This window comes from Parasteatoda tepidariorum, chromosome 2 (assembly GCF_043381705.1).
Source record: "Parasteatoda tepidariorum isolate YZ-2023 chromosome 2, CAS_Ptep_4.0, whole genome shotgun sequence".
In the NCBI taxonomy this organism is placed as follows: Eukaryota; Metazoa; Arthropoda; class Arachnida; order Araneae; family Theridiidae; genus Parasteatoda; species Parasteatoda tepidariorum.
Genome location: NC_092205.1, coordinates 22,063,610 through 22,091,430, shown reverse-complemented (window position 1 = coordinate 22,091,430; position 27,821 = coordinate 22,063,610). Strand labels below are relative to the sequence as shown.

The following is a 27,821-nucleotide window of genomic DNA, read 5'->3' as shown; positions in this document are numbered from 1 at the left end:
TGAGTGACTCTTACTTTTCATCGAACTCCTCATAATTGCTTCCATCATCCTGCATTGTTTCCATGGTCAACTTGACATATATCCCGTACTCTGTACATATCTAGAGGATAATATATGTATATATATATATATATATATCTAATCTAATCTACAAATCTAATTAAATCTTAGAAGAATTCGAACATGCTTATAAACTAATTTTCGTACACAATATGCTATGCATAGAAGTTTTCTTTTCTAACAAGTTATTAAATAGAAGGATTTTTAATATTTTGAAACAGTTTCTTATTGTTATTATAATTTATTGAGCTAACTTTCCTACACTTATGAAAATGTCTTTAAGAACCTTTTTCTTCACTAAACTCTTCAATTAGCAATTCTGTGTAAGTGAGCTGTTGGATGAATGAAATTTCTTTTTCTTTATTAACCCAACAGACCTTTGTAGGCCTGCAGGATCTTCTTCAAATCTATTTCCGTCAGTCTGATGTAATTTTGAAACGGAAGATAATTTTGCAGGATTTGACTGACAGCCTTACGGCCTATCTCAAGTCTAGAGACCAGAGCTTTTTTCTTCCTTTGATGCCCAATAATCACATGTCCTTCCTGGGAGGCTCTGCTACATAATCACTGTCATAGCTCAATGGATTCTAGGCACACGCAAACTTACTCACCTTGGTAAGCTGGTGCAGTCAGATGGATTATACTCATTAGAATATGGTATAAAAGAACTCTATAAGTGGGCATTATAAAGCAGAAGAAACTTTTTACAACAAATTCTATTTCTCATTCATTGGGATTATAAAATGTAAAGTTTAGAGAAAAGTGTGATATAGCAACAATAAGAAACATTCTTTTTCCCATTAAAAACCGTCATATTCAATCAACAGGCAGAAATAAACTATTAGTTTCAGTTGAATATAGTATATTTTATCGATTGAACACAGCTACTGAAATATTAGCCCTTTTTAGAATATCACTTACTACCATATCACAACTATCCTTTAAGAAAAGATAAAGCTTATTGATTAATTATTACCACGTAATAATGGATAAAACTGTGGAAAAAGATAGGCTGAGGCAAACAATTTTAATAATAGGATCAAACTTTCAAAGTTTGATTTATTGTTGTTTACTTGATTATCATACCACAAGAGGGCGACAGTAGATAACTATTACAATTTTTTTTTTCAATCCATTATTTTACCATAATTTTACTTAATAATGTTTTCTAATAACCTAAGTTATTTATTATATGTTTTTGCTTCTGGTTACATTACCATTAAAATACTTGTATTTTATTTTTTTAAGTGCCTAGAATGGCAATAAAAGACATCAAAAAATCAACTGGAAGATAAGTAAACTCCATTTTGGAATAGAATCAATAAAATATAATATTTTTCTAAATATCTATGAATGCCAATCAGAAGCATCAAGTACTGTTTTAGAATATTTGAAATAAAAACTCATTTTGGAATATCTTTTAAAATTTGCTTGAGGCTTCAATTTCCTAAATGTCTGCGGAAGTTATCTTGATGCTTTGAGCACTTTATAAGAAGATTCTAAAACAAAATCTATTTCGGTATAGACTTTAGAAATATATTAATTTTCTATGGATATATGAATGTAATTTAGATATCTTAATCAGATTATCAGAAGATTCTGAAGCAAAAATCATTTCAAAGCAGATTTAAAAATATATTCATTTCCAATATATCTATGAACGCCAATCAGAAACATCAAGCAGTCCATAAGAAAAATCTAAAGCAAAAACCACTTCTGAGCTGATTTTAAAATATATTGTTTTCCTATACATCTTATAATTACCAGAGACATAAAGCAGTCTATAAGAAAATTCTGAAGAAAAACAATTTCTAAACAGATTTTAAAATATATTTATTTCCAACATATCTATGAATGGCAATCAGAAGCATAAAGCTGTCTATAAGAAAAATCTAAAGCAAAAGCCATTTCAGAACTGATTTTAAAACATATTGTTTTCCTATACATCTTATAATTACCAGAGACATAAAGCAGTCTACAAGAAAATTGTAAAGAAAAAGAATTTGTAAACAGATTTCAAAATGTATTTATTTCCAACAGATCTATTAATGCCAATCAGAAGCATAAAGCTGTCTATAAGAAAAGTTTAGAGCAAAAACCATTTCAGAACTGATTTTAAAATATATTGTTTCCCTATGCATCTTATAATTATCAGAGACAGACATAAAGCAGTCTTTAAGAAAATTTTAAAGAAAAAAATTCTAAACAGATTTTAAAATGTATTTATTCTCTACATATTTATGAATGGCAATCAGAAACAAATCCATTTAGGAATAGATTTTAAATTATAAAGCAATCTCCTCTGCGTCTATGAATGCCGATTAGAAATATAAAGCACTCTATGAGAAGATAAGAAAGAAAAATTCATTTCTGAATAGATTTTAAAATATATTTATTTTCCAATTGTCTATGAATGCCAATCAGGGAACATAAAGCCCTCTATCGGAAGAATCGAAAGCAAACTCAATTTCTGGATAGATTTTGTCCTTCCGGAAATAGGAAAGAAAAAAAAAACTCTTACCTGGACAATTATTGGGCAAGAACCTCCTATTGTGTAAGTTCTTCCCTCCATGATGTAGGAGGGGGGAAATGATGTGTGGTCGTGGTGGAGGTGACATCTTCTTCATGTCAGAGAGCAGTGGCATCATGACACCACCCATGGAATCCAGGGGATTCGGTGATGTTGGCAATATGGGAGTTATACTGCTGCAGAGATTGCTTTCTCCTGATGGACCCCTCACATCAAAACTTTGAAAAGAAAAACTACAATTAATTAATATATCAGATTTAGATTTAAAATAATTAGTCTAAACTATTTGGAAGTAATTATCACCTTCTAATAAGAATATAGGTTAAGCATAAATTGTCTAAACTATTTGGACACAATTTTATCTTCTAATAATAATATTGTTTAAACATAAATGGCCCAAACTATTTGGATATCTTCTAACAAGAATACAGTATAAAAATAAATGGTATAAAAATAAATCTATTTGACTGTAACTAATACTTTCGAATTATAACAATCGAATATAATTTAAACATAAGCGGTCTAAGCTATTTGGATGTCATTAACATCTAATAACAATACAGTTTAAACATAAATGGTCAAAATTACATGGTTAATTAACATATTCTTATTCGAAGATGTTATGTCGAAGAATATGGTAGATATGGTTTGGACTAGGGATGTACCAAGTACCTGGCTATTACCTGGTTATCGGGCTAACCGGTCAGATATTTATAACCTGGCTATTACTCTAAACTAGCGATAGTCAGAACCGGTCAGCGTTAGTCAGATTTTCAGTTTCAAGACACGGTACAGAGTACCCGGAGAATATTACCGGCTTTCTGGTCCCACGTAACACTTGCTTATGTTCGTAAGAATCATATTCACATTTACAGTAACCTAAAAACTATTCATAAGTAATAATTGCAGTTTTTGAAATCCATGTATTCCATCACTTTTTTCATAAAAAAATCAAATAATGGATTTAGGCACTACATACTTTGCTCTTATGGGGATATTTACTCAGGGAAACCTTGGTAAAGTGAAATATGTTCGCTAAAGTGAGGTTTCAACTTAAATGCAAATTCAGGAACATGATACTGAAGACTTTTTTTTAACTAAATTAATGTTAGACTATTTTAAATAAAGATGTTTTTCAATACTAATGTTCTACTTCGTAGCCTTGTAATTCTGAACCCAATTCAGAAGACAAGAGAACTAAAGAGAATTTGATCCATCAAATATTAAGAGAAATTTGTTGTGCAGGACTTTTTGCTGGAACTTTTTGTGTTTCTTAATCTTTAGCGTTCCACAGAGGACTGATTTTAAGACACGGTTCTCAGCAGATCACCGAAATTAAGCATCACTTGCAACGGTCAGTGAGTGACAAATTTAAGTGACAAATTTAATCAGTCAGCGAAGGGACTGAGGGTCTGTGATATCGGTTCTTGTTAAATTGTTCCACTATTAAATATTCGCAGTTAGTCAGGTTACTAAAACAGGGGTGTCATATCCTTTTCAAAGGATCAAAATTGTGATGGCATGATTTCGGATCATCCTTAAGGAAGTTTCATAAACCGTCGCTAATATGCTTACATTATTAATATAACTTATCCGTATTATGCATTAAAAAGTTTTCGATTTTATTTTCCCTTTTATTTTACTTCAAAGTTTCTTTTCCCACAGAAAACATTCAATCTTTCTAATGCCAATAGTAATGTATAAAACTCGACTTCCTTTTCACACTGTTAATCAAATTTTTATCAAATTTTTAATAGTATTTCATGCATTCAACACCAATTTTATGTATTCTACACCACTCGTGATTTATACTACTAGAACTTACACTTAGGTTTATTAATTAGATTAAAGAAAATATATATTTTTAGCCATATTTAAAATAATTGTAAAATATTCTGAAAATCTAGATCCTTTGAAATAAAGCACCGAATATTTAAAAATTTAATCTTATTTAAAATGTAAATTAAAAAAAATATGCTAAAACAGAAATTAATGATAAGTTTCATTTCTTGAAGNCAATCAGAAGCATAAAGCTGTCTATAAGAAAAGTTTAGAGCAAAAACCATTTCAGAACTGATTTTAAAATATATTGTTTCCCTATGCATCTTATAATTATCAGAGACAGACATAAAGCAGTCTTTAAGAAAATTTTAAAGAAAAAAATTCTAAACAGATTTTAAAATGTATTTATTCTCTACATATTTATGAATGGCAATCAGAAACAAATCCATTTAGGAATAGATTTTAAATTATAAAGCAATCTCCTCTGCGTCTATGAATGCCGATTAGAAATATAAAGCACTCTATGAGAAGATAAGAAAGAAAAATTCATTTCTGAATAGATTTTAAAATATATTTATTTTCCAATTGTCTATGAATGCCAATCAGGGAACATAAAGCCCTCTATCGGAAGAATCGAAAGCAAACTCAATTTCTGGATAGATTTTGTCCTTCCGGAAATAGGAAAGAAAAAAAAAACTCTTACCTGGACAATTATTGGGCAAGAACCTCCTATTGTGTAAGTTCTTCCCTCCATGATGTAGGAGGGGGGAAATGATGTGTGGTCGTGGTGGAGGTGACATCTTCTTCATGTCAGAGAGCAGTGGCATCATGACACCACCCATGGAATCCAGGGGATTTGGTGATGTTGGCAATATGGGAGTTATACTGCTGCAGAGATTGCTTTCTCCTGATGGACCCCTCACATCAAAACTTTGAAAAGAAAAACTACAATTAATTAATATATCAGATTCAGATTTAAAATAAATAGTCTAAACTATTTGGATGTAATTATCATCTTCTAATAAGAATATAGTTTAAGCATAAATAGTCTAAACTATTTGGATGTAATTAACATATAATAATATACTTTAAACATAAATAGTCTAAACTATTTGGATGTAATTAACATCTTCTAATAAGAATATAGTTTAAACATAAATGGTCTGAATTACATAGTTAATTAACATCTTCATATTCGAAGATGTTATGATGAAGAATATGGTAGACATGGTTCAGACTAGGAATGTACCGAGTACCCGGCTATCGGGTACCTGGTTATCGGGCTAACCGGTCTGATTTTTATGACCTAGCCATTATTTTGAACTAGCAATAGTCAGAATCTGATTTTTAGTTTCTACACTCAGTACAGAGTAACTGATGGAGAATATTACCGGTTTTATAGTCCCTGGTAAAACTTGTTTATGATCGTAAGAATCATATTCACGTTTACAGTAACCATAAAACTATTCATAAGTAATAGTTGCAGTTTTGGAAATCCACGTATTGCATCACTTTTTTGATTTAAAAAAAAAACTGAAATAAAGGATTTAGGCGCGACATATTTTGCTTTTGTGTGGATAGTTACTCAGGGAAACCTTGGTGAAGTGAAATATGTTCGATAAAGTGAGGTTTCAACTTAAATGCAAAATTCAGGAACATGATACTGAAGACTATTTTAACTAAAGTTTTTTTTTAATACTACTTCGTAGCCTTGTAATTTTGAACCCAATTCAGAATACAAGAGAACTCCTGGATAAAATATTGAGAGAAATTTGTTGTGCAGGACTTTTTGATGGAACTTTTCACGTTTCTTAAACTTTAGCTTTCCACTGAGGACTGATTTTAGGACACGGTTCTCAGTAGATCACCGAAATTAAGCATCACTTGCAACGGTCAGTGAGTAGATGAGTGACCAATTTCATCAGTCTTCGAAGGGACTGAGGGTCTGTGATATCGGTTCTTGTTAAATTGTTCTACTGTAAAATATTCGCAGTTAGTTAGGTTACTAAAAGGGGGGAGCCATCACCTTTTCAAAGGATCAAAATTGTGATGGCATGATTTCGGATCATAATCAAGGAAGTTTCATAAACCATCGATAATATGCTTACATTATTAATATAAGTACATTATTAATATAACTTTTTCGTATTATGCATTAAAAAATTTTCGATTTCATTTTCACCTTTATTTTACTTCAAAATTTCCTTTCGAGCAGAAAACATTCAATCTTTCTAATACCAATAGTAATGTATAAAACTCGACTTCCTTTTCACACTGTTAATCATATTTTTATCAAATTTTTAATAGTATTTCGTGTATTCAACACCAATTTTATGTATTCTACACCACCCGTAATTTATACTACTAGAACTTACTCTTAGGTTTATTAATTGGATTAAAGAAAATATATATTTTTATCCCTATATAAAATAATTATTAAATATTCTGAAAATCTAGATCCTTTGAAATAAAGCACCGAATATTTAAAAATTTAATCTTATTTAACTTGTAAATTAAAATAAAAATATGCTAAAACAGAAATTAATGATAAGTTTCATTTTTTGAAACAAAATAATCATGATTTCTAAAAATAATAAATAAAAAAAATTGAATTTTTCCTCCTTGTCTTTGAAGATTTTACTTTTCAATATGTTGACATAAAAACATAAATTAGTCGATTAAAGTTAAATCAATTATAATTTGTTTACACTAAATCTAAAATAAAAGAAATTAAAATTATACATAATCGTCAGCATGGATTATGCACTGTTGAGTTTAATACAAGAAAAAGTTAAAAAAGAGCAGAAAATAATTTAATTTAAAAGAAGGAAAAAAAGCAAAAATTACTTACTTTTGTCTTTCGTCAATGTCTGGTTTATCGATTGCTGTAACAAAAGAAGATTAAAATCAGTTTAATTAAATTTATTTTACATTTATTCAAACAAAAGTAACGAGACAAACGAAAGTAATAAAAAGTCATTTTTAAAGTAAAATCTGGTAGTGGTTTACTCATTATTTTTTTTAAAAAAACAATTCTACTTAAATTAGATTTTTTAAGCTTTCTTGAGTTCAATTTCAAGCATTCTTTCTAGAATTTTTGAACTTTCAGATTATTCAATGTTGAAAAAAAAAACAATGATACAATGTAAGGTATTTAAATTTTTTTCATGATTGATGGCAGTTACACATTATTCAGTGTTAAAAAAAAAACAAATTTTATATAATATAAGGCATTTAAATTTCGCAAGTGACTACAGTTACAGATTATTCAGTGTTAAAAAAAGCAATGTTAAATAAAATAAGGCATTCAAACTTTGTTCGTAAATGGCAACAAAAAAAAACGTCATAAATATAGTCTGCATTTATTAATTAGTATATTTGAGGTCACCTTCTCAAGACATTAAGCTTGAAACCTCTAACGTGAATATCCAATCATTAGATCAAAAGTTATTCAGGGTGGTCCATTTTTTATTTTGCGCACTGTACAATAAATCTATGCTTAAACTTAAGAATTTTTACGATAAATCTATAACTAAATTTCAACAATTTTCCGATAAATCTAAAACTAATCTTCGATATTAATGGTAAAACAGTAAACAAGATATCTTACAATACGCATGAAATTTTTAATAATTTAATTTTTGTATTTAATCAAAACCTTTATTAATCACTCGAGAAATCGAGCCATTAAAATAACAGGAAAAACACTAAAATATTCCAGAAAAATCAAATATGTTGCAGAGAAAAATTTTAAATCTAAGAACGAACATTTTACATAGTTTACATCCTGTATGCGTCTTTTAGGAAACCTTCATATACCGTTTCAATAGAAATTCGCAGAATAGTTTGATATGCATTTAAAGCGAAAATTTTAGCAAGAACCTAGAATTTCAAAGGAGCACCAAACTCCATTGTCACCAATGCGCAAACTAGTTTCAAACTATTTTTTTTTCTCAAAACTCCAATATCTACTTCAAGTTCTGGTGAAAATATATAAGTGAATCGATAAATAATATTTCAAAACGATGGCAAAAGTGAAATTCCGCCTGCAGAAATTTCTATTATTTTCAGAGACGAAAAAAGTTCTTTTTTCACTTCGGCAAAAACTCTATTAGAATCTTCAACACATTCCAATTCACACCTGATGTTTAGCAAGGGAAAGCAGATGCTGCTATAAAAACCATTTATAGAAAAACACTAAAGATCTTAAAAAAAGATGAAAAAAAAAAAGAGAAAAAATGACTTTTTCAAGTTTCTGCCTCTGATTTGCCGCAGGACATCAGCGTCTTTATATCAGATTTTTTTCTTCATCTGAAACTTCACTCTTTTTTGTTGTTGTTGTTACTTTGATCAAATTAGAAGAAATGCATTTTTCTTTTAATAACTTAGGTTTCCTTCCAGTCTATTGTATTCAAATCTCAAATTTTATTAGAATAATCTCTCAAGTCTTTGCTCAAATTTTTTCTCATTTTCGTTTTCGAACAATGGTATAAGGAGTCTCAAGAGTGGTTTAGATCAGAATTTAAAGTGTTTTTTTAAAAAAAAGCATAATTGTTTTAAAATTTATACTGATTAATCTGTCACCAAAATTTCGATAATACCACAAAAGCTTCCTGAGTTATTTTTTTCCAAAACCTCTGTTCACTGATTTTAACCAATTTTTCAAATTTTAGATTAATTTTTCTTAAAATTAGTATTTTGATCTTGCGAACGAGATATTTTCAGTGGTAAATACTTAAATTATGATAGGTTTATTTGATTACAAGTTCGAAATCGAGTAATGTTTTAATCACAATTTGATTAATAAACGATAATTTTCTTGAAAATATAATTTTTTGAAATTAAAAAAGTAAAAAAATCTATTTATACTTATTTTCATAGCATATCTATAACTTAAATTCGATCACAAGATAAAACTGTAAAAAATTCTCGATCAAATTCCGGTAAAATTTATTGACACCCAAAGTGCCTTTTACCAGAACCTGTCACGAAACCAAAACTCTCATATACTGTAATTTTTACAGTAATAAATACCGATAAAAACATAAATCACTCTAATTAAATAAATATTACTGTATAATATTTAACGTTAAAATGGATTTTACCTTAAAATGGTTTTACTATTTACCATAATTTTATTTAGAATTTTTTACAGTGTACCATAACTTAGAGAACTTTTTCGTTTTGGAAAGTTCCACTAGTTGGTTAGCGAAAATAAAAAAAAATTATTGACATCCAGTGTAGAACAGAATTGGAACATTTATAAATAAAACTAGTAAAATTTTACTATTATGAAGACCAGTAATTGTTACTCTGCTTTATAATAGTAAAATAATATATTATAAACTAGCTGAATACCCGTTCTTTGCACTGGTTGGAAAAAAGTAAACAATAAATAAAATCGGTCTTAATAAACATTACGAAATCATGCACAAAGCTGAAAATCATATTTCGACACAATTAACTAGGCTGAAACATGTCCAATTTTTTTATTTATTATTTTTATCCTTCCTGGACCCCGTTCAAAAAATACTATAATCGGTAATTAACTCTGGTACTTTTTTTTTTCATTGGGCAGTAAAAAACATATTTCCGCAATGCCTATACTAGGTATCTTGGTATCAGCATCAGTATATTTAGTACATATTAAAAAACACCAAGCGACACTATTGATAAAAACAACATCTACTACCAAAATTACTTACGCATTATTGGTGTCAATGATGCGTGAGTAATTTTGGTAGCAGATACTGGCGTATGGCAATTTTTCACGGTTTTCATGTACGAATAAGTACCTCTTCTCCATTAAATTGAACACGAAATTAATTTTTTGAACTCCAATTTGAACCGATTACATAAATAAATTAATTTAAAGTCTCGAAAATAATCAGTAGCGACACGAATATTTTTAAATGAATTTTGGCTATTTAATATTGATATTATTTTCGAAGACCATAAAAATTCGCCAAACTGTCATCAATGACAGTGGTGCTGTTATAAATACCAATGGTGTTGCGCTTATAGGTGCCGGGGTAATGAGAACCAATTATATCAATATAGGTGCCTTATACAGTTATTGTGGTAACAGGTTTCTTACCACTCTCCTAAAAGGATAAATATTTCAATATTACCACATTTACACATTAATGTACTAAATGCATAACATTTATTTATATATTTTCTTTTGGTGTACACTCCGTGTTGATTTACCATAATATGAGGTTTATGCTCAACTCATCAGAATAAAGATTTATTTGTATATCGTAATACTTAACCTGAGATAATAAAAATTTACCACTACTTTACCTATTGCATATAAGATAATTAATTTTGTTAGTTCCTGTTGAGTTTAGCATTTTTTTTGTCACTTAAAATGATCGAGACACGTTTTAAAAGCTCTATTTTCAATGTAAGAAACACGTAGTTTCAAATACGAATTCAAACACGAATTCGGAGACGTTATCATTATTTTTTTACTTTATTTCCAATGAGCGGCACAATCGGTCTTGCCGATGAGCAGAGCTAGTGCGTTCTCCATAGGTGGAATCCATTCTTTTAGGACCACCAAAATGGGTGAGATACCGTTGGTCATGGTAATTTAGCCGTCTAGTTTTACGTTATCATTATATTTCGAGAAATTATAAACGTTGATTTCATATTTCTCATTCAGATAGAGTCTCGAATGTATATACCGCAATCAAGACGCGGATAGGTTTAGAATTGAGGATTTATAGAGGGTCCCTATGTACACACTTATAAACATTCTGCTTTATTTATATAGTCATGTTGTACTCTATTACAATAAAGTTGTTTTGATGGGTAATGAGATTTCGGCAAAATGACACCCTTTTATTTATTTAAAATTCTTTACAAATTCATTAAAATAAACCCAAAAAATAACAAAAAGACTACTTTTATTTCTTTACAGAAACAATTAATTAAAAAGAAACGTAATTATATGTCGATAATTGCTAAGGCTGGCATGTAGAAGGGTATTGTAATAATATTTAAGTACCTAACTCCGTATTTGAGAACTTAATGCAAATGCCTAGAAACACGTAGAATTAAAAGTTCCAAGTAACAAATTATAGTAATTTGATGGTAATTACATAGTTTCCTCTCAGATATTATTAAATAGCTTACAATTCTCATTCTTTATCATCGACACGTCTCTGATTAAAGTTGGCTCTTATACGCTATTCTGTAGATTACTCTCTTAATATTTAATTCTATTTTTATCTCTGAAACGTGTAATTGTCTCAGCAACCCCATCCTTATCATTTACCAACAAAAAGAATAAAAACGCAAAATAATATTTACTTTAAATTATATTTCACTGGAATATTAAAAGAGGTAAAATTCTTTTGCTTCTTTCGGATCCATTACTTGCTTTGAAAAAGAACTATTCCAAGCGTTCGCTTTTAATGATCGCAGACGACTTTACGCAATGTATATCAACGAAATGAAATGAAATGAGCAGAAAAGGAAAATAACTAGCAAAGCAGTGCTATCCATTTCTGAAGAAAAACGAGGGCAAAATGTTCCAAACAAGAATATATTCCTTCTTTGCCATAAAAGTTAGACTTTAGTTTTTAAATGTCGCTGAATAGAAAGAAATAGAACGTTGCGCAGTTTCGAATGTCATTATATTTGTGGAGCCCTATTAAAAATCTTTGCTTTCGCTAGATATTCGCAATTATAATAATAGTATGACCTGTGTTTTCATTTCTTTTTTTCTTTATTTACAATTTAGAATTTATGTTTTTCATTCTTAATGTAAATGAATTCGGAAATGGATATTTAAAATATACTTGAAGTGAAATGAAATGAAAACTTTACCCCTGGCGATGCTTTAGAAAACATTTTCCGAGCTTTGAAAGGAGACCTCAAGAATTCTAATGGATTTTCCACCCTCGCCGAATAAAGCTATCTTTTCTGACTTGTGAAATGTCGTCTGATGCTTTGTCCCGGGGACATGACAAAATTAAAACTGTCTTTTCTTGTTGATTTGTTGTTCATTTTAAAGCATCAACAAATAAGACGATAAAACTCAATAGTATTAGTAGTAATGTAAAATGTTCGACTCTATATTTGGAATTTGTTTCTTTTCCGACTTTTACTGAACTGAATTTCTGCAGAAAGCCTATATGTACTAGCTAAATAAACTTAAATTGAGTTTTAAAGCTTGTTACGAGTTTGCTATTGAAGATAGCAATATATTTAATAAAAAGTATTCGATGAAATTCCTTTAAAAGTTCATAGATAAAACAAGATGAATAATTTTATATTTAAAATAAAATATCTATGCTTAAAGATTTGTCTTTTATAAAAACACTCTAATAAGACTATTCGATTGTAGAAGATGTTGTTCTTTAAATTGCATGTAAGTAATGAAACTCTAAGATATAGAAATAAAATAAACCTACTTGAGAACAAATAATTTTAGAAACAAAATAATACGAAATAGTTCTTTTGAGAAATTAAAATTTCCTTTTCAACTTTTATTGAGCTGAATTTCTGATTTGCTTTAAAAATGCAAGAGCTATAGGAGAAGAATTAAATTATCTTAACAAGAGTGTTTGCTTGCTAAAAATGTTGTTTTTTAAATTCATTCTTTAACTTCATTTTAATGAAAATAATTCCATGAAAAATAATAAAAATATAAATTGATTTGCAGCGAAATAACACTAAATAAACTTTTGTGATATATTAAATTTTTAAGTAGGCTCGAAATGATTAATTTCATTTTTTTACTTCTATGAACTGAATTTCTAATTCGCTGCTGAATGTTAATGTACACGAACTGATAAGAGTAAATTGAGTTTTGAACCTTATTACGAGTTTGTATTCAAAAACTGCAAAATCTTTTTTTATAAATACACTATATATTTCCTTAAAAACTAAGAAATAAAAAGTGATGAGAAAAATCTAATTTTTAAATAAGATATCTATGCTTAAAACAATCTATGTGTCTTTTACAAAATTTCTCTTACAAAGTTGTTTGATTGTTACAGATGTTGTTTTTCAAATCGAACTTAATTTTAATGTATTTAATGAATAAAAGGAATTAATTGAAGCTATGGAATAAATTAAAAAGGAATTAATTAATAAAACAAGCAAATATGCTTTGAAACCACTGATTTTAAAATAAAAATAATGCTAATTTTAAAATAAAAATAATATCTTGAGATGCTAAAGTTTAAAATATGTTCGTTATATTAAAATTTATTTAAAGACTTTAATTGAATTTCTGACCTGTTATAAAAAGCCTATGTACACAAACTAACTAAATTATCGAGTTTTAAATCTTGTTACCAGTTTCCAATAGAAGATTGAAATTTTTTATTTAAAATATTCAATAAACCCGGTTAAAGAAATAGATATAGAATATGGTTATATTTAGTTTCTGAATAAAATGTCGATGTTTTTTATTAAAATAAACTTTAACACAACCATTTGGTTATTATTCAAATTGCGCAATGTTACGTAAGAAGAATTTATTTAAATAGTTTTCTTTTGTTTATAAGAAACTAAAAAAGCAAATCTTATTTTATCAACTGAGTTTAGATTATGTAAATAGTGGTATTATATCTACCTAGTTAATTGTTGTTACGTATTCTCTTAACATGATGTACGTCAAATAGGCTCCAGAAGGTCGCTGATAGTAAGAAATTCCTCAGCAAAAAGACTATCTGAGGTACGATCCAACTTGAAAAGTTCAAGGCAAACCAGAATATGATTTGGCGGAGCTGGCTAAACTCAGCATTTTTTTGCAAGCGAGGAAGATCTTTCTGCCTCCCTCAAAAGTAAGACACTTAAGGAGGCCACTTGCAAATCTGCAAAAAGCAGTCTAGGTTCCTCGGTTACATTTAATGTCCTTCAGGGTACCAGGGGATGTCCTATGATACCTGCAGTGTGTAGGCGGCATACACCCTTATAGATGTCCCTAGTTTGTGTAGAATAGAAACACTGGTTTCATCGCTTGCAGAGGACCAGTCACTTAGATGTTGTGAAGAGCTGCCTGATAAAAGTCTGATCTGTGTCTGATAAAAGTCATAACTCGCTAAAATCGCTTTAGTTGGACTATATAGTATCAAGTCCTACATTGATCGCAATTAGCTCATTCTTAGAGACAGAGCTATAATCGGAGTTGCGTTATTAAGTGTGGTCTCAAAGAGAGGAATTTTAATGTAAATATCGCTGCCTATACGATCTTCTGTATGATTATCATCAGTATAGACCTGTATAGCATCTTTAGGAACACAACAAATGATTTCCAGAGCAAACTATTTTATACGATCTTCAAGATGAGTTTGCTTGTTTGAAGAATAATTCAAATCAAAGTGGAAGAGAACTCTTGACAGTCCCTCTGAGAGATCAATACAAGATCTCAAAGACACAGATTCAAACTCACGAGAGATTAGGTTTTGAGTTCCCACCAAGCTAAAGGGACTGTATTTCTTTAGCCTTTGATTTTTTTGACAAGTGTGCAAATACAGAGAGTAGAGGGACCATAGCTGTAGATTTTATTGAAGTATTTGACTAGATTGACTGTTTTTAAATGTAGTGGTAGTGAGTTTATCTCATATAAGGCTATAGTAGAAGAGCAGCTATTTCTAAGTCCTAAAATAATGCGAGCGGAACTCTGCTGTACACGTCGTTCCAGTTTCTGAAGCTTGGTTTCAGATGCACAGAAGTAAATTGGGTAGCCATATTACAAAATGGGTCTTACTAGCGAAATGTATGCTGTTTCATGTGTGGCCGCATTCGCCTTCCAGTCTCTGCCAGCTTTATACTTAAAAATGTGGATGCGTTTTCGGGCTTTCAAAACGAAATTTTCTGTATATTTATCGCTGTTGAATTCGAGATCAAGAATGAATCCTAGATTCTTGGAATGTTTTTCATATTTGAGAGCCTGATCATTGATTTATAGTTGTATAGATGCTTATTGGTAGTGAAGACAGTCGCTATGGATTTTGCTGCATTGAAATTCAATTTGTGATCTTTTGCGAACACAGAGAGGGCAATCAAAGTGGTATTAAGGAGTGTTTCAATGTTAGTCGCATTAGGGCCAGAGTTCCAAAGTACAACATCGTCAGGAAAGATAACTATATCAAAAGATTTCGGCATGATTTTTCTTCACTACAGCCAAACAATAAGAAACAAGTAGGACTTAAGACAAAGCCCTGAGGTAGATCTTGGCCCAGTTTAAAAGAGTCTAAAAAGGTTTTTTTCCTTTAATTTCACTTTAGTGGATATGTGTTGCAAAAAACAACAATCCAAACCAAGGCAATACCTCCAAAAATGAAGAAGTCATTTAGTTTAACACTAAGCTTGTCCTTCCAAACAGTATCGAAGGCTTTCGATAAGTCAAAGAAAGCTGCCACAGTATGTTGAATTGGTTTAAAATTTTGAGAACGTCCTTTATCTTTTGACAAAAGTATAGAACCAGATCTGTGACCTTTTTTAAAATCCATCTTATTCAGGTGGCAATGGATGATTGGAATCCAGAAAATAATGAAGTCCTTTTTTTCACTGCCCTCTTGGGAAATGTCCTGCATCATACAGGCATCGGAATTGCAGATTTGTTAGCCCGTTATCCAGGGGCACCATATTAGGTGGGCAACGTTGCTCCCACTGTAAGAACATATAGTACAAAGAATGAAAGAACATCCATGTCTTGCCCGGGATTCAAACCCAGAACCTTTCTGGTGCAAGGCCAGTTCCCTGACCCCTGCACCGGCCGGTTGGCAAATAATGAAGTTTTGCAAGGATAATTTTTTCCATTTGTTTACAAGTCATACTGGTTAGTGCTATAGGTCTATAACTCTCTAATCTTAAACAGTCATATACAGGTTGCGTCTTTGACTGTTTTTTTGATGGGAATAATTTACAGACTAACTGATTTCTGCCCTATAGCGGTATTATATCTACCTAGATAATATGCAAAATTGTTAATTTTTGAGCAATAGCGGTATTATATCTACCTAGATAATCTGCAAAATTACTAATTTTTGAGCTATAGCGGTATTATATCTACCTAGATAATCTGCAAAATTATTAATTTTTGAGCTATAGCGGTATTACTTCTACCCAGATAATCTGCAAAATTATTCATTTTTGAGCTATAGCTGTATTATATCTACCTAGATAATCTGCAAAATTATTAATTTTTGAGCTATAGCGGTATTATTTCTACCTAGATAATCTGCAAAATTATTAATTTTTGNTAGAAGAATTTTTGAGCTATAGCGGTATTATTTCTACCCAGGTAATCTGGAGAATAACTGATTTCTGCACAAAAAGGGGTATTACATGTAACTAGATTATCTGCAGAATAAATTATTTCCGTCCTACAGCGATATTATAGCTACCTCATTATCAGAGTAACTGATTTTTGCACTATAACGGTTTTATATCTACTCCCATAAATTTTGACGTTCAAATGCTGGAATCTCGTTAAGCATATAGACTGTTTTATCGATAAGATAAACAAGTCAACTAATTAGTATTTTTCTGTTATTTAAATCTCTTAGATTTTCATTGTTACCAACAGATCTAATCAACCCTTTTGGGCGAAGTTTCCAAACTTTTTTATCATCACCTCCCTACTCTAATCGACCTAGTATCTTTTTCAAAGCCACGAATGAGTAGTCCTCGTTTTCCTTTACTCTTTAAATGATTGAATCTCGGGTGAGTAAAGTCAATCAACAAACTTTCTCATTATTTGTCTTCTACGAAGAAGAAGAAGTATTTGGAGCAAATGGGAATCCATGATAACAGCCATTACGATTTAGGATGTACGCTTCATTTCATTTTTTATCACCATTATTTATCCCCACCCAACTAAATGACTTAAAGTGAAGGGAAAATATTTCTCCAAGGCGATAAAGTAAGAATTCATATTCTTTCAATGAGCCACGCAACTGTGCCGATCATTTTGTTTTGAGAGAGGGAAAACAGAAAGAGAATTTTCCCCATGGGGATTTTAACGCGGCGCCTTAGTATCATTACCCACATATTTTACATGTCAGGGTGGAAGTATAACCGGGAATTGGCTAATTTGTTCATGAGAAACTTTTCTCAGTCTTAAATGATGCTTATTTGTAAGTATTTTTCTAGTTTTATTGTATTTTTTAATAAATGATGCATTCTCAATCAGTGGGAAAATATTAAAAGATGATTTAGTGTTAACATTATTTTAAATTTAGTCCCCAACTGTTTTATTGTCCAAGGGAAAGCTTATTTTAGGTCTAAATTTAATCTATTATTCAATAATTTTTTTTTCCAATAAAATCATAATAAGGGATATCTTACTTGCATGTTTGTCTCATAAAAACAGTAAAATTTATATGTAATGGAACAAAAATTTAAATATATTAAAAAGTAATGTTTTGGCATTTTTAAAATAATTGTCTTTAATTACTGCCTTAGTACATCAAGTACGCCAGCAGCCTTAAATACAATTTAAATATAATAATAAAGAATCAAAAAACGCATTTTATTTTATTTATATATTTTGATTTATTGATTATATTTTCACTTAGTTGTATGTAACCTTGATGATTTGAAGGGTGTGCTTAATTTTTGTCAGATGTTAACTAAATCGTGCGTGTTTTGAGAGACGAAATCTGGAAAAAATAACTTCGTTGCACAAACTTGCAATTTATTTTAGCGAAATTAGAATTTTAATTCGTCAAAACAGGTACGGGGAAGCACAAATCTAGAAAATATAGTTCCAATAGATTTTCAAGAAAGTATAGTCAAAAGTTAATCCTGTATTTCACAATTTCTAATTTTGAAAATTTTTCCATGTTTTTGAAATAAGCTTTAAGAAAACTAAAAGATTTTCTAAGAAATTATTATAAAACTAGTTTATCCAAAGATAATTTTACTCAATAAATAATTTCTATAAATAATTTCAATCTATAATTGTTGCTTAATTTTACTCATATAAGCAGTGATTTAAAAAAAATCATTAAAATTTAAGGTATGCAGAGACAACTTTATTTAAGACAAAATCCAATGTTTAAAAAGACTGAATAAATAGAATTTAATTTGAAAAAGGAGTTTGAAATTGAAATTAAGATATTTTTTGAGCATTTATAGCATAAACTTTATTTGATGTTTCAAAATTTCTATTTTGCTCTTTAAAAATCATAAACCCGTATCCATCAGTAAAAAGTATTTTCATTATGAAGAAATGCATTTCTGTGTTTTATTTTGTGTTATAAATTTGTTGGCTCAAGTGCTAGAAATTTCGTGAAAAATGGCTAAATAACAATTTATTTAATTGTTATTCTGCCATATTCAAACAAAACAGTCAAATGACCCATAAATAAGATGGAATCAAAATTTCAACTGTGAGGAAAACCGTTTATTAACGGTTTTTACATAATACGGTAAATCAACCAGAATTTTATCTCACTAACTAAAACCCTCACTGAAACTATTCAGTCTTTTGCAACTGTGTACATATTATAGCTGAGAGGGCTAATCTGTCTACTTGTGACCAATACAACGGGAGTTAAAGTCCCAGCTTTTCTCACCGCAACATTTCCTCCTTAATCTTCAACACTTGAAGAGTTTCCAATGTCTTGTACTCCCCCATTTGTAACACTGAACAATTTGAACGTGATACCTTTATTCACACATAGATGGCAGCACCAAACAACCGCTTAGCAAAAAAAGTTTATTTTTTCCATCTCTTACGCTAGGTGAAACAACCAGATCTAATTAAGTAGCTATCTATGGTTAAGCCTAGCTCCAACTTAATTTCTTTTTTGCGATTTTGAAACATTTCTGGTAATAAATAGTTAAAAAAACCGTAGAGTTTAGTATTCAATATTTTTTTAGCCATACTAATTGCAAACGTTTTACTAAATCGTAAAGGTGCGAAAGTGTTCTTTACCGTAAACTTTACTATTAATTAGATGGGAAGATTGCTTCCAGGTATTTCACCGCAATTTTAGAATGAAAATTCTAACAGTGTAAAAGTCAGCCTGCGTGTTTAAACTGCTCTTCCGTTTTTCGAATTTCTAATTATTATTGTACTCGGAAAGAGATTCTTAAAAGTTTTTTTTTAAGATTTTATTTCCAGTTGTATATACATGATATATAACGGATATATCAGGTATATACAACTATGATAATTAGATATCATATATAATAATTAGATAATGACAATTAGATATCATATATCTATACCTGATATCCTTCTCTTGACTGCCACCACAGCTGCAGTGATAACAAGGAAAACCATTAGAATGACAAGACCTCCCGCTACTCCTGCTACAATGATCAAGTTTTCTTCTTGTAACACCCAACCAGATGGAGCTGGAAAAGTATATACATGACTAAAAGAATGTAAAATAATAGAAGTATATAAAAAAATTAAAGTATATACACAAGTATACATTAGACTTTTTTACTAATCGAAATTTAGGCAATTTTCGTTATAATTTTCCTGTTTACTCACGATTTTTAATATTTGTATGCGTAATAGAATTAAAAAACGCGATAATTTATTATTTTTGGATAAAAGTTGCGCATTTTTGATTAGTTCATATTCACTGCAATATTTCATATTATACTAAATGAGGTAATAAGGGGTGTTCCAAAATTAAAGCAAGACTTGAATTTGCCTCCATTTTTGCAACCCTGATAAAAGAACAATTTTGCAGCAGAGAGTTTAGTGTTAGTGGAGTGTACAATGTGTATATGGATTGTACAAGACAGTGCCTCATGCCATACAGTCAGTGAAACAATTCAATTTCTGCATGACACATTTCCTGGTCGTGTACTCTCTCGTTTCGGTGTTCGGAATTGGGGGGGGGTTTATTTGAAATCAAAGGCCTATGTGAACAACCCCACAACCACCCGTGCATTAAGAGAGAAAATTAAACGCTGCATCAACGAAATTCAGCCACAATTATGCAGAAAGGTCATGAAAAATTGGACAAAATTGTGCGTATGTGGCAGCAAAGCTGTAGAGGCCATTTCCCAATGTGTTATTCTAAATAACCCTATTTTATGTACTTTATGATTCAATGAAAAAATAACAATCTAAAGACTAAAAACTGTGTTTTCAATTTAATTCAAACCTTTCGTTAATTTTGGAACACCCTTTATGCATACACCAGATTATAAAAATTCTTTTGGAAAATGAAATTGCAAACAATTTCTAGTCTTATTCCTGATATGTACTTGTGTATAAAATAAGAATCTGTTTGAAAAAAAAGATATGTTTCATTTATAGTTAAAATAAAAAGTTAAATCACAAAAAAGAGTCGCTAAAAACTGAAGTCAAACATATTAAATATGCGTATGCGTTGTAAAAAAAGGAAGATAATAAAAATTGAGATTTCACACTCTTTAGTGGAAACAATAAAAAAAACACTTTCAAGCTCATTCATTGCAGTCTTGTTTAACCATTTACAGCTTCCAAAACAAATAAGTTTCTTTTTTTAAAATTTAGTTAAACAAAGAAGAGCTTAAAATGAGAGGAATTTTCTACCCATTACGTAAACTGAGGAATGAATATTTAATGAGGATAAAAAAAAACGCTTTCGAATAGTTGAAAATAGGAAAGCATTAGTCTATAAGGGAAAAAGAGATATAAATAAACTTGAAGCTATTAAACAAAATGGAAGTGTAATCTTTGATATTAAATTAGTCATTTGCTTATAATGGAAAACGAAGCTTTCAAAAAAAACTTGTTTGCGAACATAATTTTCTTTTTCATCTCATATTTAAGAATCTCATAATTGTATTTTTGAATTTTCGTTTATCCAAAAACATTAACGAATTTTTTCCTTTGATTGTGCATTTATACATTTGCAATTTTGTAATATAAAAATGATGTCATTTATATTTTTTAGTTACGGATGAAACTGTTTTACTTTCATTAAAAATGAAAGAAAATTTTTAAAAACAGCCATTTTTTACCTCTAATAATATCAATACTCAGCCATGCGGTCTCAATAGATGTCTATATTTACGAAAGTGTTGCAGAATTCTGTGAATGAATTGATTTTATACAATAATATAAATGTTTTTCGAAAGATGTAAAACAAAAAAATAATTATTCCGATTTGAATTTTGATTAAAGAAGCTAAACTCATTCAAATTCATAAAATTTTATAGGGTAAAAAGCACATTCTAAAATAAGTATTCTCAAAATTGAGCAAAAATGTGTCAAAATAGCTCCGAAGCAAATAATAGACGAATTTGAAACCTCAATTTATTCAGAACTAAAACTTATTTCCAATTTTACTGGTGCAAAGGCTTGCAGCGTTAAAAATATGTTCCCAATAGCTTAGCCAGGAGATCAATAATTTTTATTTCACTCCTTGCCTATTTCGCTACAACTTAAAAACTTTTAAGTGAATGAAATGTATGTTATGACGTGTTATTGTGGCAGTCACTATATAAAGCTTCCTAATACTCCCTGGAATTTGGTATCCAAATATGGTGGTTAGAGAATCCTGCTATAAGCCCGGAGGTTCTAGGTTTGAATCCCACAGGTAGCCAAAGGACATCTCTTTCCCTCTACATCCCTTTTGAGACTACGTTTTTTTCAAACATAAGTATATGGTCTTTCAATATTCAGAATGCATGGAGTTTTCAAATTCAGAAAGTATTATTGTATATCTAATATTATTATATACAATATTCAAAATATTATTTGCTTCGGAGCTATTTTACACATTTTTGCTCATTTTTGTCACAGTGCAGGTGACGTAATAAATTAAGTATGAAATTATATTATGATAAGGACTGCTCATTGCTCATTACATATTAAAAAATTATATTATTATTGTTGAAAAGGCAATTATGAAGCTCTAAAGTTCAAAAGAGATTATTCTTCAAAACTGTTTACATAATAGCCATTTTTGACAAAATGAGTATTTAATAATGAATATGGTTAATTTAGAAAACGAAAAGGAACGTGCTATTTAAAGGGCATAGAACTATTCGGAAAAATTAGAAAATTTTGTTAACGGCTACTGACCAGTAATAGAATTTTTAATTGTGTGCACTTTTTTAAAATGTGTGGCCACTATTTTAGAATTCTAAATTACAAGAAAAGCTATTAATTTTTTTTAATGCAAAACATTTATGAAAGACTTGAGAACACTACAGACAGGGTTTATTTCTAAAATAAGGAAAATTTTTCCCAACCACTTTAGTTCGGTTTATGTAAAAATTAGGTAATGTATGTAACGTTTTCAATTAATAAAATTTAGGTTCGAGTTTTTGAACAAATAACGTAACATGGAAATTTAACGTAAATCATTGCAAAATAAATCTGAAATAACTATATTCATGATGGTGAAAGTATATTCATTAGACTACTTTAAAATATTATCTTCAATAATTAAAAAGAAAAGTAACTAATTAACTTGAATTCAATAGAAATTTTGATAACCAAATTTTGCCCCAACGAAATTTTGGATGGCCAAATTCTTATCCAAAGAAAATTTAAACCATAGTAAAATAACCTGAAAGTTCGGGAGATATTACAACTTTTTCATTCAATAACTAGCATATATAATGTGTTTAACGTAGGCATACGTAATGTGTTAAACTAACTAATTTTTAATCGTCATTTTTTACATTTAGTCACCCTCTCGTTGATGGTGACAGTTAATTTTCCCCTATTTGGAAAATTAAAAGTAGACAAAAATCTCAGTCTATTGAAGCGAGAAGGCATAGACTAATTCGTTGGTATTGAAAGACATGTAATAAACAGTTAGTTGTACGATGTAATAAGTAGAGGAGGTGGGTGTGGCAGGCGTCAATAAATTGGTAAATACTAAAATTAACGTAAAATCTAAAAGTTTAAAAGTGAGTTGAATAATTTAATAACGACAAAACAAAGAAAAAGATTGATGTAAAAAATATTTAGTATAGTTTTGTTCAAGTAAACCATATACGTAAAAACATGAGTCCAAAATGAATTGTCCAAATAACATCCCAATTAAATTAGAACTAGTCCAAAATAATATCAATTATGCCAAATGAATTTTTAAAGTAAAAAATGACTTAACTAAAAAATTTAAAATAAAAGAGAAATGATCACAATTTAAAATATAAGTTGTTAAATCATATCGATTAAGCGAAAAAAATTTAAGTCTGTATATCTTTGCTAATCCCATGCGTCTTGGTAATTGCCACTCGTTTCTGGGTTGGCCGACTCTATGGAATTGCCGATTGATTGATGTCTAGACAGTGACCCAAGGGTTCATTCGGTTTGCATGTTTACCGAGGAATCGATAAATTTCTGTGATTTGAAACTGTGCATATAAAAGAACTAAATTGATATTAGTTGAAGTAAATTCCAGAAATATAGTTGAAACCCCACGATGCGCGTTTTACTAATTTTAAATCATAAAGACAAAATGGTAATTAGACACGTTTCTCAAATAATAAACAAGGCTTCTGTGAGTTGTTTATAAATGGTTATTTATTTATTTATTTTTTTACCAAAATCTCCTTTCTTATTCTTAGAAATCAGTGGAAAATTAACAAAGACAGTTTTTGTACAGACAAACGTCGCATATAATGGTTCTTGAATTTTGCATTAATTTACAAGGAGTTGTAGAAAGACAATATATTTTTAGAATTGATTTCCTCTCGAAAAAAAAATTGTCAGAGTAGAAAGTCAAATGAAAAAAGAATTTAATTTAAAAAATAGTATTACAAATAATTTGAACATTTTTGATATGGCAAAAATATAATACTGTTTATATTATACCATGCTCTAAATTTAATTCAAATCTATTTAATGTTATAAAGAGACGACACAGACAAATTTACAACTCATTTTACAACTCATTGCAGTTTTGCTTATATCATTCTAAGTTCAATCAAAGATTAAAAAAAAAAAGTAAAGCGTCTTATTTTAAACACAAGAATAAGAGCGATCACAGTAAATTTCCCCTACCTTAAAGTATAAATGTTTTTTTAAAGAGATATGAAAATGGGGGGAAATCCTTTCAACATGTTAATTAGCTTTTAAATCCACCCCAGGGTAGCGATCGGAAATATCTCTTATGAATAAAACATCAGGGAATTCCTGCCAAGATGCCAGATTCCAACGAAACAAATAACTTCCCTCGCCAAATATTTATGGGTTAAAGAAAAAAAAATTATGAATGAGGGGATAAGTAGATACAAATAAATGGAATTTTGATATTAAAAGGAATGGAGGGATAGAGATATTCTAATCACGTGCTCTGTAAATGAGAATGCTATTCAGAGAACTTCATTAAGAGTCATATGTCTGCTGTACTTTTTGTGAGAAAACCATTTTGTTTACAATACACGTGACAAAAACTTGACTTATCTCAATGAAAAACAGTAATAGTTTCACGTAAAGCATAATAAATGTTGCATTATATTATTTTTATTTCAGTAGACTGTTTCTTATTGGCTCTTTTCTCAAAGATAAGAGAAAAAAAAATTTGGATGGTTTGATGTGGTTGTTGTTAACGTAATGTATTTTAATGTTTTTTGTTAATCTTGTATGTATATTATATTTTAAATTTTTACAATGAGAAAAGTAAAAAACTAAATGAAATAGTATGAATAGCTATCTAAATATATTGAGTAAATTTACAAAAAAGATATTTTTGATTTATTGGGTACTTCTTTTTTTGTTCTTTGAAAACTTAATAAAAATTCAAGATACTTAATTGCTGTTTTAAAATTTACTAATCTACTCTAAAAGAAATGCAAACATTTATTGAAGCATTACGTATATATTCTTCTAAATATAGTGCGCAAACATTTTAAAAAATCATCTTTATATTGTATTTGCTTTCTTCTTTGAGGATTTAGTATTGAAAATACTATTTTGATATTTACTCAATAAGCAATTTAAATATTAAAAAGGAAAGAGTATGTATCACTTTCTAAATGAGGTAAGCACATGTTTATATAACAAAACTTTTTCATATGATGCATAGTTTTTTATTTGAATGTTGTGAATAACTAAGTACTGTTTTGAAATTTACTCTACGAGAAATGTGAACAATTAAATGATGCAGTACGAATAGTTTTTTTTAAAAATATTGGGTAAAAGTTTAGAAAAAAATTGTAAACAAGGTATCTACTTTCATAACTATAATTTAAATATTAAATTTAATTAATAGTAAACCTTAATTAAAACTTATAAATAAATTTTAACAAAATTTAGAGAAACGTATTAAAACTCAATTATTTATACCTCTTGCTAATTTTGTAGTCAATAGTTTCAATTTTGCTACATAACATTTTACTTAAATTTCGACGCATGCGTTAATTTGACGTTAATTTAGCGCGTACGGCTTTATTTGTTAATTTAGTGCAAATTTTTTTTTTTGCATTCTACTATCTAAAAGTATCAAACTGATACTGACGATACATAAAAATATTGAGAAAATATTTTTAAATTTGAATATTTCCTAGCTTTTAGTGCTGTAAATTATTTTTATGTATTTCTTTCCCCAGTTTCTGTTTCATTATTTGTTTTTCTGTTTTCATAATATATTTTATGTCAACAAATTAAGAGGCGTTAAATAATGAGAAAGAAAATTTTCACGGATTAGCTCACAAACGTTGCAGTCTTTTTTGAGCATTTAATAGCTTTAAATGTGTGTACTTCTCCTTATAAGCCTTACGTCAGTAATTTGAATCCAAGTTTAAAGAAACGTTTGTAACTTCCACTGGAATAGAGCGAACTGAAAAGGAACATTGGAAAATTTAAAACGACCCCGACTAGAAAGTCATACCGCAGAAAATGTGGAGAGGTGAGACAAAAAGAAAAAGTCATTTAATATTAACACATAAATGAAAAGTAAAAAAAGTTATCCTCACAACGAGCATCGGTTTAATTGATGCGCATTAATTATTCAAAAGACCGTAATTTCTCTCAGCAGCGATTTTTCCGCTTTCTAAATTACCCTAGCGTATATTTTACAGTTTATTTTTTTTACAGCTGTTTTAATTGTAGATTTTAATTTTTATTCCTACGATTTTTACCAGTTACAACATTTTGCTTTTATGCTTCGCTTTGGATGGTGGTAAACATCCAGTATACTAATGTATTCATCACACTCTCAAGGCGGAGATGACTTTAAAACGGGAATTTCATAAGTGTTTGACGAATATTTCTTCTTCACCAAAGATTACTCATTTAATGGAAAAGTGGAGTAAATCTTTTTGGATTTTTAAATGGAGAAGGATTTATAGTGCCATATGCATTTATGGATGATTGGATGAAATTTTTTTTCTGCCATACGCCATACCATGCTAACGGTGGGCTAATCAGCTCAGATATGCCATACAACTCGTATAATATCTATAAATAAAGTAAGGAAAATATACAAACTCGCCATAAGCTCACTAGTTTTTACCCGAAAAGATAGTGCTTTCTAAATTTGTATTAATATAGCCGAAGCAAAACATATCAGTACAATAGTGTGAGAAGCACTAAAAACAATTGAAACGAAAATAAAACTTAAAGAAAATAAGTAAATTTAAAATAATAAAAATTCTTGTTGAGCATTACTACTGGATGACAGTTCAAAATGACATTTTCGTAATATATATANTATATATATATATATATATATTACGAAAATGTCATTTTGAACTGTCATCCAGTAGTAATGCTCAACAAGAGTTTTTTTTCCTTCATAAATGTCCGCGTTGATAAGGTCTCCACACTCAGAAGATAATGGTCAAAACAACCAGAATATGGTAAAATTTACCGTGCTTCTGGATCTATGTGAACAGCATAATCATGGTAGTCTTTTGGAAATGACTTTTTGGTAAAATTCACAATAAAACATGATTTTTATTACTATGTTATTAGATAGTAAATGTAGTAAAATTTGGTAATTTTAACCAAAAGTAGGTAATTTTGAACAGTTAAAGTAAAATTTGAGATGACGCAAAAATCTTCAATTACCTCAATTGTATATGGTAAACTCTAGTCAATTTTGTTTCTCGTCAGTAAATTGCTTTTTTTTATTTAAACTATAATTTAACATCTCCCAACATTTAAAACTATAAAAAATTTACATTATCTAATGTACAAATGACTGAACAAACTTAAATTAAATCAGTAGCTTTACAATTACGAATCAGGGCCATCCCAACATCTCAAATTTGAAGCGTAGAGGCAGTGGTTTTGAATCCCCCCGCAAACCTTCATGCATCGATTTATTTATACTTATTTATTTATTGTTGCGCACACATAACCAGGCATGTGCGCTCATTGCAAATCATGGCTTACATGCCCTTGTCAACTCAAAATACAGATGGCACTAGATGGAGAATTACATCACAAACATATTTCCTGGAACACCGAAGAATTTGAACCCCTTTATCTCCCCGTTATGATAGTTGATTCTTGTAACAGGCATTTTTCAAATACTTTAATCAAACATTTCAAGCCATC

General features: G+C 29.4%; 1 protein-coding gene across 1 annotated transcript in view; it reads right to left on the bottom strand.

Annotated features, from left to right (window-relative positions):
* LOC107447604 (B-cell receptor CD22-like) overlaps window positions 1-27,821 on the bottom strand; it is a 401,378-nt gene that overhangs the window by 24,551 nt on the left and 349,006 nt on the right. Inside the window, exons 11-14 of the mRNA XM_071177281.1 lie at window positions 19,580-19,708; window positions 7,224-7,257; window positions 5,076-5,302; window positions 15-100 (exon numbers count right to left, since the gene is read on the bottom strand). Coding sequence (XP_071033382.1) covers window positions 45-100; window positions 5,076-5,302; window positions 7,224-7,257; window positions 19,580-19,708 — 446 coding nt within the window. The 3' untranslated portion in view covers window positions 15-44. The remainder of the gene's footprint in view (window positions 1-14; window positions 101-5,075; window positions 5,303-7,223; window positions 7,258-19,579; window positions 19,709-27,821) is intronic.